Source organism: Bos indicus, chromosome 9 (assembly GCF_029378745.1).
Source record: "Bos indicus isolate NIAB-ARS_2022 breed Sahiwal x Tharparkar chromosome 9, NIAB-ARS_B.indTharparkar_mat_pri_1.0, whole genome shotgun sequence".
Taxonomy (NCBI): Eukaryota; Metazoa; Chordata; class Mammalia; order Artiodactyla; family Bovidae; genus Bos; species Bos indicus.
This window is the reverse complement of record NC_091768.1, coordinates 12,692,303-12,705,145: the sequence shown is the minus strand read 5'-3', so window position 1 is coordinate 12,705,145 and position 12,843 is coordinate 12,692,303. Positions and strand designations below refer to the sequence as shown.

Below are 12,843 nucleotides of genomic sequence, written 5' to 3'. Positions count from 1 at the left end.
CCAGGACAACTCGGTGCGTGCACGGCTCAGCATTGTCCACCGCCAGGAGGGTCCACTCGGACCTGCCTGTTCGTCCCCAGGGCGCAGGGGACCCAAGCAGGCAGCAGGCAGCGGAAGGAATACAAGCGGGCTGGAAACCTCATTCAGGAGTCCTCAGAAGAGTAAGTCTGAGCAGGGCTCAGTAGAGGGCCGGGTGACCTGGTCATGCACCTGAGGTTAGTTGGCATTCTCAGATCTCATGTCAGCAGCCGGGATGCTGGTACCTCTGCTTCCATGAGGTGTGTATTCTGAAGAGCTTCTGCTTATGACTACAGACCTGACTAGGAGTGAGGGGGAGACAGCAGGTTGTTACTAGGCATTGCAACTGGAAAAGGGCTCAGGGGCTTGTGGTCTTGAAAAGCAAAGCCATTTGGCTTCCTCATTATTCATATGCAAGTACCTGGACTATTTAAACACCAAGGACAAACTAAATTAATTATGCTGCTCAAAATGGATGCCATGTTCTTAATGGTTAAGTAGAAACAATTAGATTTGAAGCAGGCTTTCCAAATGATGGTAGTCTATGTCTTAGCATCTGCTGCATACAAAAATAAGAATATAAATATTTTAGGGTATAGAAACCCTTGTAATAAGTAACAGTGCAACACGGTATAAATGATTGAAGAATAAAATATTCTGGAACTATTAAAATCTTTATAGGAATCAATGAAGTAGATAACACTAATTGCTTTGAAATAGGGGCTTCCCTGATAGCTCAGCTGGTTAAAGAATCCACCTTGAAATAAAAAAGTTCTTGATTTGTATGAAACCTGAAGCTGGATCATCGAAAAAGCAAGAGAGTTCCAGAAAAACATCTATTTCTGCTTTCTTGACTATGCCAAAGCCTTTGACTGTGTGGATCACAATAAACTGTGGAAAATTCTGAAAGACATGGGAATACCAGACCACCTGATCTGCCTCCTGAGAAACCTATATGCAGGTCAGGAAGCAACAGTTAGAAATGGACATGGAACAACAGACTGGTTCCAAATAGGAAAAGGAGTACATCAAGGCTGTATATTGTCACCCTGCTTATTTAACTTCTATGCAGAGTACATCATGAGAAACGCTGGACTGGAAGAAGCACAAGCTGGAATCAAGATTGCCGGGAGAAATATCAATAACCTCAGATATGTAGATGACACCACCCCTGTGGTAGAAAGTGAAGAGGAACTAAAAAGCCTCTTGATGAAAGTGAAAGAGGAGAGTGAAAAATTTGGCTTAAAGCTCAACATTCAGAAAACAAAGATCATGGCATCTGGTCCCATCACTTCATGGGAAATAATAGATGGGGCAACAGTGGAAACAGTGTCAGACTTTATTTTTTGGGGCTCCAATATCACTGCAGATGGTGATTGCAGCCATGAAATTAAAAGACACTTACTCCTTGGAAGGAAAATTATGACCAACCTAGATAGCATATTCAAAAGCAGAGACATTACTTTGCCAACAAAGGTCCGTCTAGTCAAGGCTATGGTTTTTCCAGTGGTCATGTATGGATGTGAGAGTTGCACTGTGAAGAAAGCTGAGCTCAGAAGAATTGATGCTTTTGAACTATGGTGTTGGAGAAGACTCTTGAGAGTCCCTTGGACTGCAAGGAGATCCAACCAGTCCATTCTAAAGGAGATCAGCCCTGGGTGTTCTTTGAAGGAATGATGCTAAAGCTGAAACTCCAGTTCTTTGGCCACCTCATGTGAAGAGTTGACTCATTGGAAAAGACTCTGATGCTGGGAGGGATTGGGGGCAGGAGGGGAAGGGGACGACAGAGGATGAGATGGCTGGATGGCATCACTGACTCAATGGACGTGAGTCTGAGTGAACTCTGGGAGTTGGTGATGGACAGGGAGGCCTGGTGTGCTGCAATTCATGGGGTTGCAAAGAGTCAGACATGACTGAGTGATTGAACTAAACTGAACTGAACTGAAGGTATAAATATAAGGAACCAATTGTCAGATAGAACATGTTCTGAAAGATAGAAGGAAATATTCTAGGTTGCTAGTTTGTAAGAAAAAGATCATTTTTCTTATATTAACTCTTACAATGTGCTTTTCAAAGACTAAATCCTTTCCTTGGATCAATAAATGTGAACAGAAGGAGAGACTATTTTGAAAAAAAATTTTTTTGCAACAACCTAACCTTTTGCCGGTAAGGACACAAGTTGGCTGTGCCGAAAAAAGAAGTTGTTTCCCTGAGTTTAGTTTAATAGCCCATGCAGATCATTCACTGCACACAAAAGAAAGACATATAAATAATGGAAAATAAATGCAGAAGAAATAGAAGAGCACGGTGTCTCCATCAGTGCTGTCGCATTCTCTCCTGAGAGTCACACTACTCAGAATCTAATAAAGGCAACCGTGCAGGAACAGTTCGGGCAAAGCACCCTGTGGATCACAGCACAGGATGTAACGTAATGAGTCTTGCTTATGCTTTAACTTTTAAGACACGCATCTTTATAACTGTCTCACAAGTACCCGTTAAAGCAACTTCAGAGAGTCTACTAAGAAGTCTGGCAGGGCTCTCTTAATGCCTCATGACCTGCATTACAGTGGTTTAACTACAAAGCAGGCATACAGCCACTGAGTGTTGATTAAGCAGACAGGGTTAGCAGAGGCAGGGAGATTTACGGATATTCCCCAAGCCTCTGATGTATGATCTGTCTTTGGAGCAATAAAACCTTAACAGGTAGGAAGAAGTAAGAGCTTTCTCGTACCATTGTGATAGCTAACTAACAGCCTAGTCAGCTTGGTGGAGGCGGCAGAGAGGAAGGTGAGGATGCTGGATGCATTTACAGGGACATTCTGTCCTTGCGAAGTGGCCATTTATACCCAAACGGAGAACTGCCCAGCTTATAAAATGAGTGGGAAAAGTTACTCAGGGGGATGATTAATTAGAATAAAATCAGTAGACATCATTTACCACCACGCATGGGATGAAAACTGTTTCAGTGGAAAGATGGAAAGGAAAACGATGAACGATGCCCAAGAAGCAGTGTTTTTGGCTTCAGAAGAGGAACAGGGTAGGGTCGGCTGAGATGGATGGTGATTCACACCTGACCTGGGACCACGGTCACTCTTGTTCAGCTAAGCTAGATTAGCAAGCTCTCCTGGAGGCTGATGTGTTGTATTTTTTAAGATTTTTGAATTGGTCACCATCTTGGGACTGGGTGCCTTTCCTTAGCCCGAGAGGCTCTGCACGAGTTTTTAGAAAGCACGAGCTAATCTCCATGTAGGAAGATGAAATCTTCTCACAAGAAGGTCCTGAAGCTGGGGACCCAGTTCCCCAGGGGTGTAGATGAGTGTGTAGAGAGAGGCCTGATCTACTGTCCTGGCCCCTCGATGAGGGCAGTGCTGGCTGCTGGGTAGACTCTCCTACATCTGGGTCCCTCCCAGGTCTTAGCATGTATGAAGAGGTCCCTTGAGGAAGCCTTTAGGAGATTCCAGGCTCTGGAGGATAAAAGGGTTGGCTGCAGTGTATCCACGCTCCCTTATCTGAATCACAGTGGTAGAGCTGTAGCCAAAGCAGTGTTATCAGCCGGTCTGAACTTGGGTCCAGCACTCGCCAGCCATATGCTGGACTCAGAGCTGCTGCTTCTAAGGGAGAATTATCATCAGGATGCACTTCCTTTGTGCACACTTGCTCAGTGGAGGGCAGAATTGTTACTTCCTGGGCTGGTGCTGCTGTTGTTACTACAACCGGTCTGCATCTGCCATGAACACGTCGCTGCCCCGGGGGTCACAGCGGGGGAAGCGAAGGTCACATTAAAGTGGGACTGCCCCTTATTTCCTTCAGATGACTGAAATGTTGTTAACTTTTCATTTTCTCTCTTTTTATATTCCTCCTCTTGATCTCTCTTGTTGGTCTTTTCTCTCTCTTCACGTCAAGTACTAGAGGTCAGGGGTATTTTATTATGTCACCCAAGAAGTGTTTACGGAGCACATTGCCCGTCATAGCTTCACACATGGTGACATCATATGTGGACTGGCGTACAGGAGACCCCAGTGTGGGCTGGTGAAGCGTGAAGTAAGACGTGTGCCACACAGCAACATGCGGTGTGTTCACGGTGGCTTTTGCCAAATGTTCAAAGACCGCGGAGAAGCTAGATGTCTCTGTGTGAGTCTCTGAGCCAGCAGTGTGGCTCAGGTGAAGTCTGTTTTTTTGTTGCTTAGTCACTAAGTCGTGTCCGACTCCTTGTGACCCTATGGACTGTAGCCTGCCCGGCTTCTCTGTCCATGGGGATTCTCTGGGCAAGAATACTGGAGTGGGTTGCCATTTCCTCCTCCAGGGGATCTTGCTGATCCAGGGATCAAACCTGCGTCTCCTGTGTCTCCTGCATTGCAGATGGAGTCTTTACTGCTGAGCCACCAGGGAAGCCCCAAGTACAAGTCTACAGGGGAGGGTGGGTAATCTTTGACAGACTCAGCCCCAACCATGCAGAATAGATCTTAATGCTTTAGGTATATGAACATGGTATATGACGTTTAGGTAAACACAGTATAATGTTTTAGGTATAAAAATAACACGAGCATCACGGCATTTAGAACATTTGGTCGTAGTCTGCTCGGTTCGCGTTTGGACAGGGGACGGCAGCCTGACCACTAGAGTCTTGCCTGTGCCCTCTGCCTCGGTGATCTTTGGAGAAGGGCAGTGTTGCCGTCAGCCCAGAGTGGCCCCTCAGTCACGGCTGTGCTGAAGCAAAACCACCACAAATGTCCCCTCCGGAGGACGAAACCCAGACAGGTGACCTGATTTTCAGGTCATGTCTGCCAAAGAGGGTCTCTGTCCTGAGGACTTGGAGACGATGGGGTCCTTTTTTTTTTTTTTTTTTTCACACTGACTATAAATTGACAGGCTCCTCTTGGAGATAATCTGTAAATCGATGCTCTCAAGACAAAGAAAACTTCGAATGTCACCCAAGAGACCAAAACGGCACACAGTGACTATGATTTACTTCGTTTGACTTTGTCTCGAGTAGCATCTCCACCCAGGAGGAGGGTGGGGTTGTGTGGAGTCTACACAAAGCAGGACACGAGGGGCACAGCCGCTCGGCCCACCTCGTCCAGTGTCTAAAGCCCAGTTCTTCTCTTTGAGCACAAATACCTCTAAAGTGAAGAGCAACTCTTCGAGCCACTAAAACTTTCTGGAAACACCACCTGGAGAGCACCACTGCCTTCTGCTTTTACTGTGTATCTGCCACATGAAAGAAGCATCTCCAGTGCCAGAACCCATGTGGGCTTCCCGGCCCTGACAAGTGGGTACGTCCAATCGCATCTACCTCTCATCACAAACGAAGGTTTCTTTGTGGCTGTTTATAATCGTCGTAAGTGTTGATTGAGATAATGCAGAAATGGATGACCCAGAGACTCATCACCTCTAGAGAACTTGCAACTCTGGTTTCAGGAGTGAATGAATACATCATGATAAATATATAAGAGTCATTCGTATAACAGCACAAAGCTAACGACACAATCCCTGGACCGCCGTTGGCTCCCCACTCAGGGGCCAGCCCAGGGCAGGGGGTGCCTGTGTTTCTTCATTACTGGGATGGGTGGTCATGACCGGAAAAGCCTTGCATCCCTCATGGGAAGAAATCCCAGGGGCTGGGACTCCCTTCTGGTTCTTCTCTGTACCTCCTCACTCCATCTGGGCTGGGATCCATGCAGCTCTCTCCTTCTGGGTTCTGTTCTCAAACCCAGATCCTTCTTGGCAGTCACATAACCAGGTTAAAATGTGCTCTTTCAGTTCCTGTTCCCTCTGGGTCTAGCTTTCTACTACTTAATCTGATAAAGCATTTCCTTCTAAGGCACGGAAGAATGACCGTAGAGTGAACTTCATTTGGTGATGTGTCCGGGAGGATTATCTTCTTCCTAACTAAAGGATTAGGGCGCCTGAGTTCTGAACGAGCTGGAGACATTGCATAGAGCTTGTCCTTACCTCCTGAACACAGTGTTCCTTCCCATCCCCTGCCCCAAATCATGCAATTTCTCACTCTAAAAGAAGGAGCCTGTGAAGGGAGTAGATCTTATCCTGCTTCATGGGATTTGAATACTCAGTCAGACTCTGGGAAAACAGCAGCAAGGAACAACCAAAAACCATAAATATTATTTTTTCCCTAGAATGTCCCATGCTCTGCAGATTGTAAAAAGCACTGAGTGACTTAGGGAAAGACACTCCCAAGGGGGGGAAAAATCAATACAACAGCAACCTTTGCAGGCAATCTTGTGAAAGGTCACTTTAAATCACCTTGCATTTGTTGATCGATTTTTCTCACGAGACACATTTAAAACATAGGTGAGGGATCAGATTTACCAACAAACACGTAGCAGAACAGAAATTACAAACCTGCTTGAAGCTTCCCCTTGCTCTTTCCTTCAGGTGCGTGCAGACAGAAGAAAAATGATGATACATGGTGAACACATTTACAGCACTTGATAATGACCAAACTGGGGAATCAAGTACCTTGATTAATCCTTTCTTTTCGAGCAAGAGCCATAGAAGCAAAACACTTCATCATAAATGTATCCAAATTTCTAACTTGTGTTCTTTGTGGCACAGACCCGAGATACCGCCCACATGTGACCGAAAGCTATAGAGTCTTCATCAGCCAAAGTCATCCAGGGTTTAGGAAAAAGTGGTTCTGATCTAACCAGCATCAGTAAGGACTCTTAGAACTGCTGTGCTGGTTACAGTGAAGCTGGAGTCCCTGTGGTTCAGGCAGACCCTGGGGCTATTTAATCTGCTTTAGTTCATGTGTGACTGTGGTTTTGTATGTTAATGACTTGTTGAGGAAGATTTGTTTTTTTTTTTTTAATGTGAATTCCTTGCAGGAAATTAGGCACATAGCCAACCTAGCTTAGTGTTGGGCGGTCTAATAAACTGTTTTAGGAAATTTGGGTCTACCCAACATGGTGTAGGGTCCCCACTCTTTGTAAATGAGCTGTGTGTCCTTGGGCACGTGGCTCACTTTCTTGTGGGTCTCAATTTTCTTATGAATGAATGGAAGGCCTTGAAGTTGAAAATCTCTAAATTCTAACTCCCTAAGGTGCCACGTGGCCCCGGGGAGCTTGATGATCCACACAGCTTCATAAACTATCTGACTCATTTCCCCAAATAGCATAGTTATTGGTGCTTCACCCTCTGCACAGCCTTCACTCTCTTTGAGATGAAAATCAAGAAAAGTGTTCCTTCCCTAAATCCTTCTGTCGTTAAAACAAAACTTTGCAATTGCTAAGACCTCCAAAGTGCATGCAGCAGACGAACTGGATCAGAAAGGAGAGTGTCCGGAAGATCTGAGGAGCATCTCTGCCCCCGCCCCCTCACAGCCGTTCCATCATCCTTCTCCCTGGGATAACGATGAGCAGTCAAGGCAGCCCTCAGTGTCTCTCACTGGGAGGACAAGATCTCAGGCTTCGGTCTTTACTGATAACAAAGTCATTGTTGCTTCTCCTGCTGTTGATAGTATAATCTCTCCCTTGACCAGCTATTTAAAATCATAGTCCCCAATGCCCCCCTAATTCCTCCTCTACTTTACTTTTCTCTTTAGCTCTTAGCATCATCTACTCTATTAAATGTTTTGCTTATTTATTTTTACTGTCTCTTCCCAGTATCTCTTGCATTTAGACTCCTTGAGCTCAGCCTGAGATTCTCTTGGCTTTCCTCCTCCATTGCTGCACTCCCTGTGCCCAGAGCAGCACTGTGACCCAGTAGGTGCTGTAGGGGAGCAGAATGTGGCACCTCCAAAATCTGGCACCCCAAAGTGTGTCTCTGGCATGAGGATAAATTCAGGCTGATTTTCTTTCTTTCTTTATTTATTTTCTTTCTTTATTTTTAATTGAAGGATAATGACAATATTGTATGGTTTCTGCCATAGATCAGCAAGGATCAGCCATAGGGATACATATGTCCCTTCCCTCTTGAGCCTCAGGCTGATTAATTTTTTTAAGAAAAGGAAGTCTTAGGAAGTTTTTCTTGTTATCTCTCCCTTAACGACCTAAAAGAATTTAGATAAAGGGCCTGCTTCCCCAGAATAGGGCTGTCACCAGAGAGGTCTGTGAGGGTGATGGGCCAGGTGTGGTGGGGACGCTCGGCAGGGCCTGGAGGTGACTGTCTCCACCAGAGTCCTCTCCGAGTCCTGCCTTCTCTGCTAGTCCAACCAGCAGAGGCAACTCCTTTGCCAAGCAGCTGCTTCCCTGTCTCCAGGTGCGCTGCCTTCCTCCCAAACCAGACCCGACACCCTCCTTTGTCTTCAGCTGAAGGTGGAGTTTAAGGAGAGGGCTTTGGCACTTCTGTCGAGTCACTCCGTTCTCCTGGGTCCCTCTCATGTGAACATATTGCTAAACTCTTGATTTTCTCCTGTTAATCTGTCTCAAGTCAACTTAATTCTTAGACCATCTGGAAGGACCTAGAAAGGCAGAGGGAAATGCCTTCCTCCCCGACTGTGCTCATGTCTGCATGAACCCATGAATGAGTGAATGAACTTACCCGTCAGAGATTCTTAACCTGAAACACTCTAGGAAATCCATGATGTGAAGAAGAAGTTTTGATCTGTTTCTTACTACATCACTCTGCAGTTGGTAAGCCAGTTAGTTACAAATGTAAAATTATCCCTCTAAGTCATTGTAAATTAGCCTCCTCACAAACCTACACATTTGATTAAAGCAGGATTGTTTCTGAAGCAAAGGTTCTGAACTTGTCTTCAGGGAGTTTGTAAATACATTAAAATTGTAGGCAAAATTTTGATTTTGGGGCATTGAATATTTTTCTTGAGAAAGAGTCCATAATTAACCATCATGTTTTCAATGGTTTAACAAAAAACGACAATAACAGCAAGGATTAAGAACCATGCAGTTTGGGACAATAAACTATGAACTGAAGGGAGAGGAGCTTTGCAGTGGCTGTTGTCCTCCTGGGCACATACTTGTCATTCATAAATAAGGCTGAGACCCAGAGGCTCCCGGGCTCAGGGAGACGAGAGGGAGGGGAGGGTGCTGGTGGCCACAGAGGGCAGGATGAAGGCAGGGTATGTGCACAAATTTCTCCACTCCCACTAAAAACAGGGAAAATACCAGAAAAAAAGAAGCCATGGGAGTAAAACAACAGTTTGTGCACTTCAAGAATTTGACTCATTACTGAATAGCTTTTCCAGGTTTCAGGATGGCTTTGAAACCAAAAATGGCAGGAAGTGGGAAGCCAAATAATCACACATAATAAAATAATAGCCTACGCTCTCCTGTCACTCGAGAGCCTTCTTTTGTTTTCCTTTTTTTTTCCCACTAGCCTACCTCTTACACATTCCCCAGCAACCTTCCTGGAGATGAGACATATACTTTCTATACAATTCCCGTTTTTGATTCATATATACCCAAGGAATAGATGGCACACCAGTTATATTCCTTTTTTGTTTTAAAATACTAAAACTTTGAAAGAATCTAATACTGATGTTTTAAAATACTAAAACTTTGAAAGAATCTAATACTGAATAAGGGGAATTTCACTGAATTCTGAGATCTGAATGAAAAGTGGATTCTATCCCTGCTGAGACTGCGCCCCCTCCAGCATCCTGGGTCAGTGCATCTCTGTCGCAGGTGCTGGCACAGGTGTGACCCTGACCTCCCCCGTAGGGTCAGAGGTGACCTTGGCCAGCTCTCATCATCACCTATGGATGTGAACCCCAGGCTCAGGGCAGCGCAGGGAAGCATTGTAACAGATCCCATGAGTTAATAACGGTCCCACAGATCTCCTGGGAGACAGTGGCTCCAGGGAGCCAGCTGTGAGGGCTGCCCCAGCTGGTTTCCTGCACTGTGTAAGAAGAGTCTTCTCGGACCATCACAGTCATCAGCTGCCTCCAATCCCACGAGGCCCTGGGACTAAGGCTGTAATGGGCTCTGAAAGGGGACAGCAGGCACTCAGATGCACTCTGCACAATCCAGGGACTGACCACTAGTCCAGCGGGTGACTCACAGCAAGCCTCTGGCTTACTGGCTTTGCTAGTTTCACTGAGGATTTCTTTAATTAGATAGTGATTATGGTTTAGTGTGTCAGCTGAACCACAGTCCAGGCTTCCAGGACTAGGGATTGTTTGGGAATTAAAGATGCTGTGGCAGCCCTCAGTCTGTGTAGCATCTTCCCAGCCGCCTCCCTTCCAAGCACAGGGGGGTGTGACTCCCCCACCCTGAGCTGAAGCATAGCCAGGTGACCTATTTGGCAGATAACATATGAATGGAGGTAAGGTCTCTTTAAATTTTGAACACTAATCTCAAACTGAACTGGAGTGCTCCCCTTACCTCACTGTATCCACTTCTCTTGTTTCACTACTGATGTCTGTTTGATCTGCAAGTGAAGCTCAACACCTGTCCTGTCCTGTAAGGAGTCCCTCATGGAGAAATGACTTTGAGGGACTTAAATGTGCAGACACAATGCTTCCCAAACAGCCTTTTGTTGGGTCAGGTGATGGGGGGCGTTTTAACAGTCACTGTTTTTCCAGAACCACAGCATTTACCTTAGGAATTCTGGCGGGCTTTATGAAATGAGATGTTAGAAAATAAGCATGAAACAGTAAAAATAAGTCTTTATAAAGTTTAGATTCTTTTCACCTTTAAGCCCAATATGTGGATGGTGAGCAATAATACTGAGTCCATTCAGTTTCATACCTGAGCTGTTACCAAACAGGTTTGAATCTCAAAAAACAACAGAGAATAAGACACTCCTCGAATCGACACATTGTGTATGTGTGTGGTTATGGGTGTGTGTGTGGTTGTGTGTGTGTGGTTTGTTTCACAAACTTAAGGAGACTCAGCTACAGCACCGACTGTCACACTGACACCTACTTGGTGGGGCTGCAGGTGTGCAAGGCCTTCAGGTGCGGCTTCCAGGTTGCAACGGAGACAGATTTCTCATCGGCTGCGTAACTACGCCAAACGCACTGCACACGGCACACGTGGGGACATAAGAAAGAAAAACAAGAGAGAAGGGGAGAGAATGCAGTGAGGAGGAGATAAGCAAATTCATACAGATGATGCATCTTTTCCTTGTTATGTTCAGCCCCGATAAACACCTGAGTTGAAGAAGATTCTGGCATTTTTGGTTAACTGTCATACATATTCCATCACATCTGAAGAACTGCTTTTCAAAATAACTCATATCAAAAGTAAAAGCACGACAAAGCCTAACACAGGAGTTTTGGGACTGGTTAGGGGAAGACATGGGAGGTGACCATGCCTCCTGGGAGCACGCACTTCATCACCACTTGTGAGAGAAAGGAAATCCGTAGTGCAATTAGTAAATTAATTAGTAAGCTAGCTGGTTAACTGCTGACCACCAGGGCATGTTAGTGATATACTGAAATCCCTTGAGGTTGAACCACACAGTACTTCTAATGCTAACAATGAAGGCACTGTTAAACAAGGTGGGGCAATGTATTCTCAGGAATATGACCGCAAAGCACACAAGGATTTAACGTTGGCATCTAAGAACACGTTCATAGGTCTTTGACATAAAACACAAGCTTGGTCTACTTCACATAATTATACCCCATACATGTGATACAAAGTATTTTCATGTAACTCTCACAAATTGGAGTCTGGATTAAGACCTTATTTTGTAAATAAGAAAATAAAGGCTCAGATAAATCAAGAAATTAACACAAGGATGGCAGAGGTGAGACGTCATCTCAGGTTGCCTGGCTCTTGGTCTTAGCATCCCTCCCTGGTCCTTGCTGCCTGCTTGGTGACTGCTGTTGGAAGCTTCCCTCTGAACTGTCTATCAGAGAGATAGCCTGCACTTACTTGCCACAGAGATTTTGGTGAATTTCTTCCTTTGCAATAAGTCTGAAAACATCTCTAGGGACCAAGTGTTTACTCTACTCTCCTGAGAGGAAAATTTTTAAGTCATAAATCAAAACATTCTATTTTGTGTGGCAAATTCATATAAACAGGTCACAATCCTGCTGTCTGACCCTCATTCATGATTTTGAAACCTACGATGAAGAAAACAGTAATCTAATAATATTCCTTTCCATGAGATGATCATTGAATAAATGTGTGCAGAAAAAAAGACTTAAAATTGATATAACTAATCTGGAAAACTTTGGCCATATTTATTATAGCTGAAGTATAAATACCCTATAGGACAGCTACTCACTCTTACATCTATATTTAACAGATATGCTTATAAGTTCATCAAAAGAGGTACACTATAATGTTGTAAACAGCACTATTTCTTTTTAACCTTAATATTAATTTTCCTATGTATTTATTTATTGAAGTAAATGGCAAAGAGATGGGGAAATAGTGGAAACAGTGGCTGACTTTATTTGTTTGGGCTCCAAAATCGCTGTAGATGGTGATTGCAGCCATGAAATTAAAAGATGCTTACTCCTTGGAAGGAAAGTTATGACCAATCTAGACAGCATATTAAAAAACAGAGACATTACTTTGTCAACAAAGGTCCATCTAGTCAAGGCTACGGTTTTTCCAGTAGTCATGTATGGATGTGAGAATTGGACCATAAAGAAAGCTGAGTGCAGAAGAATTGATGCTTTTGAACTGTGGTATTGGAGAAGGCTCTTGAGAGTCTCTTGGACTGCAAAGAGATCCAACCAGTCCATCCTAAAGGAGATCAGTCCTGAGTGTTCTTTGGAAGGACTGATGCTGAAGCTGAAACTCCAATACTTCGGCCTGGAAAAGACCCCGATGCTGGGAAAGATTGAGGGCAGGAGGAGAAGGGGACGACAGAGGATCAGATGGTTGGGTGGCATCACCGTCTCAATGGACATGAGTTTGGGTAAACTCCGGGAGTTGGTGATGTACA

At 44.7% G+C, this 12,843-nt stretch overlaps 1 protein-coding gene across 3 annotated transcripts in view; it reads right to left on the bottom strand.

The window, feature by feature from the left end:
• KCNQ5 (potassium voltage-gated channel subfamily Q member 5) overlaps nucleotides 1-12,843 on the bottom strand; it is a 623,294-nt gene that overhangs the window by 85,049 nt on the left and 525,402 nt on the right. The window contains exons 8-9 of one of the 3 annotated variants that reach the window (XM_070795470.1): nucleotides 10,863-10,957; nucleotides 6,379-6,405 (exon numbers count right to left, since the gene is read on the bottom strand). In XM_070795470.1, the coding sequence (XP_070651571.1) occupies nucleotides 6,379-6,405; nucleotides 10,863-10,957 (122 nt within the window). Of the gene's footprint in view, nucleotides 1-263; nucleotides 321-6,378; nucleotides 6,406-10,862; nucleotides 10,958-12,843 lie in introns of all 3 variants that reach the window. The other 2 variants (XM_070795469.1, XM_070795471.1) reach the window with 2 other exon arrangements.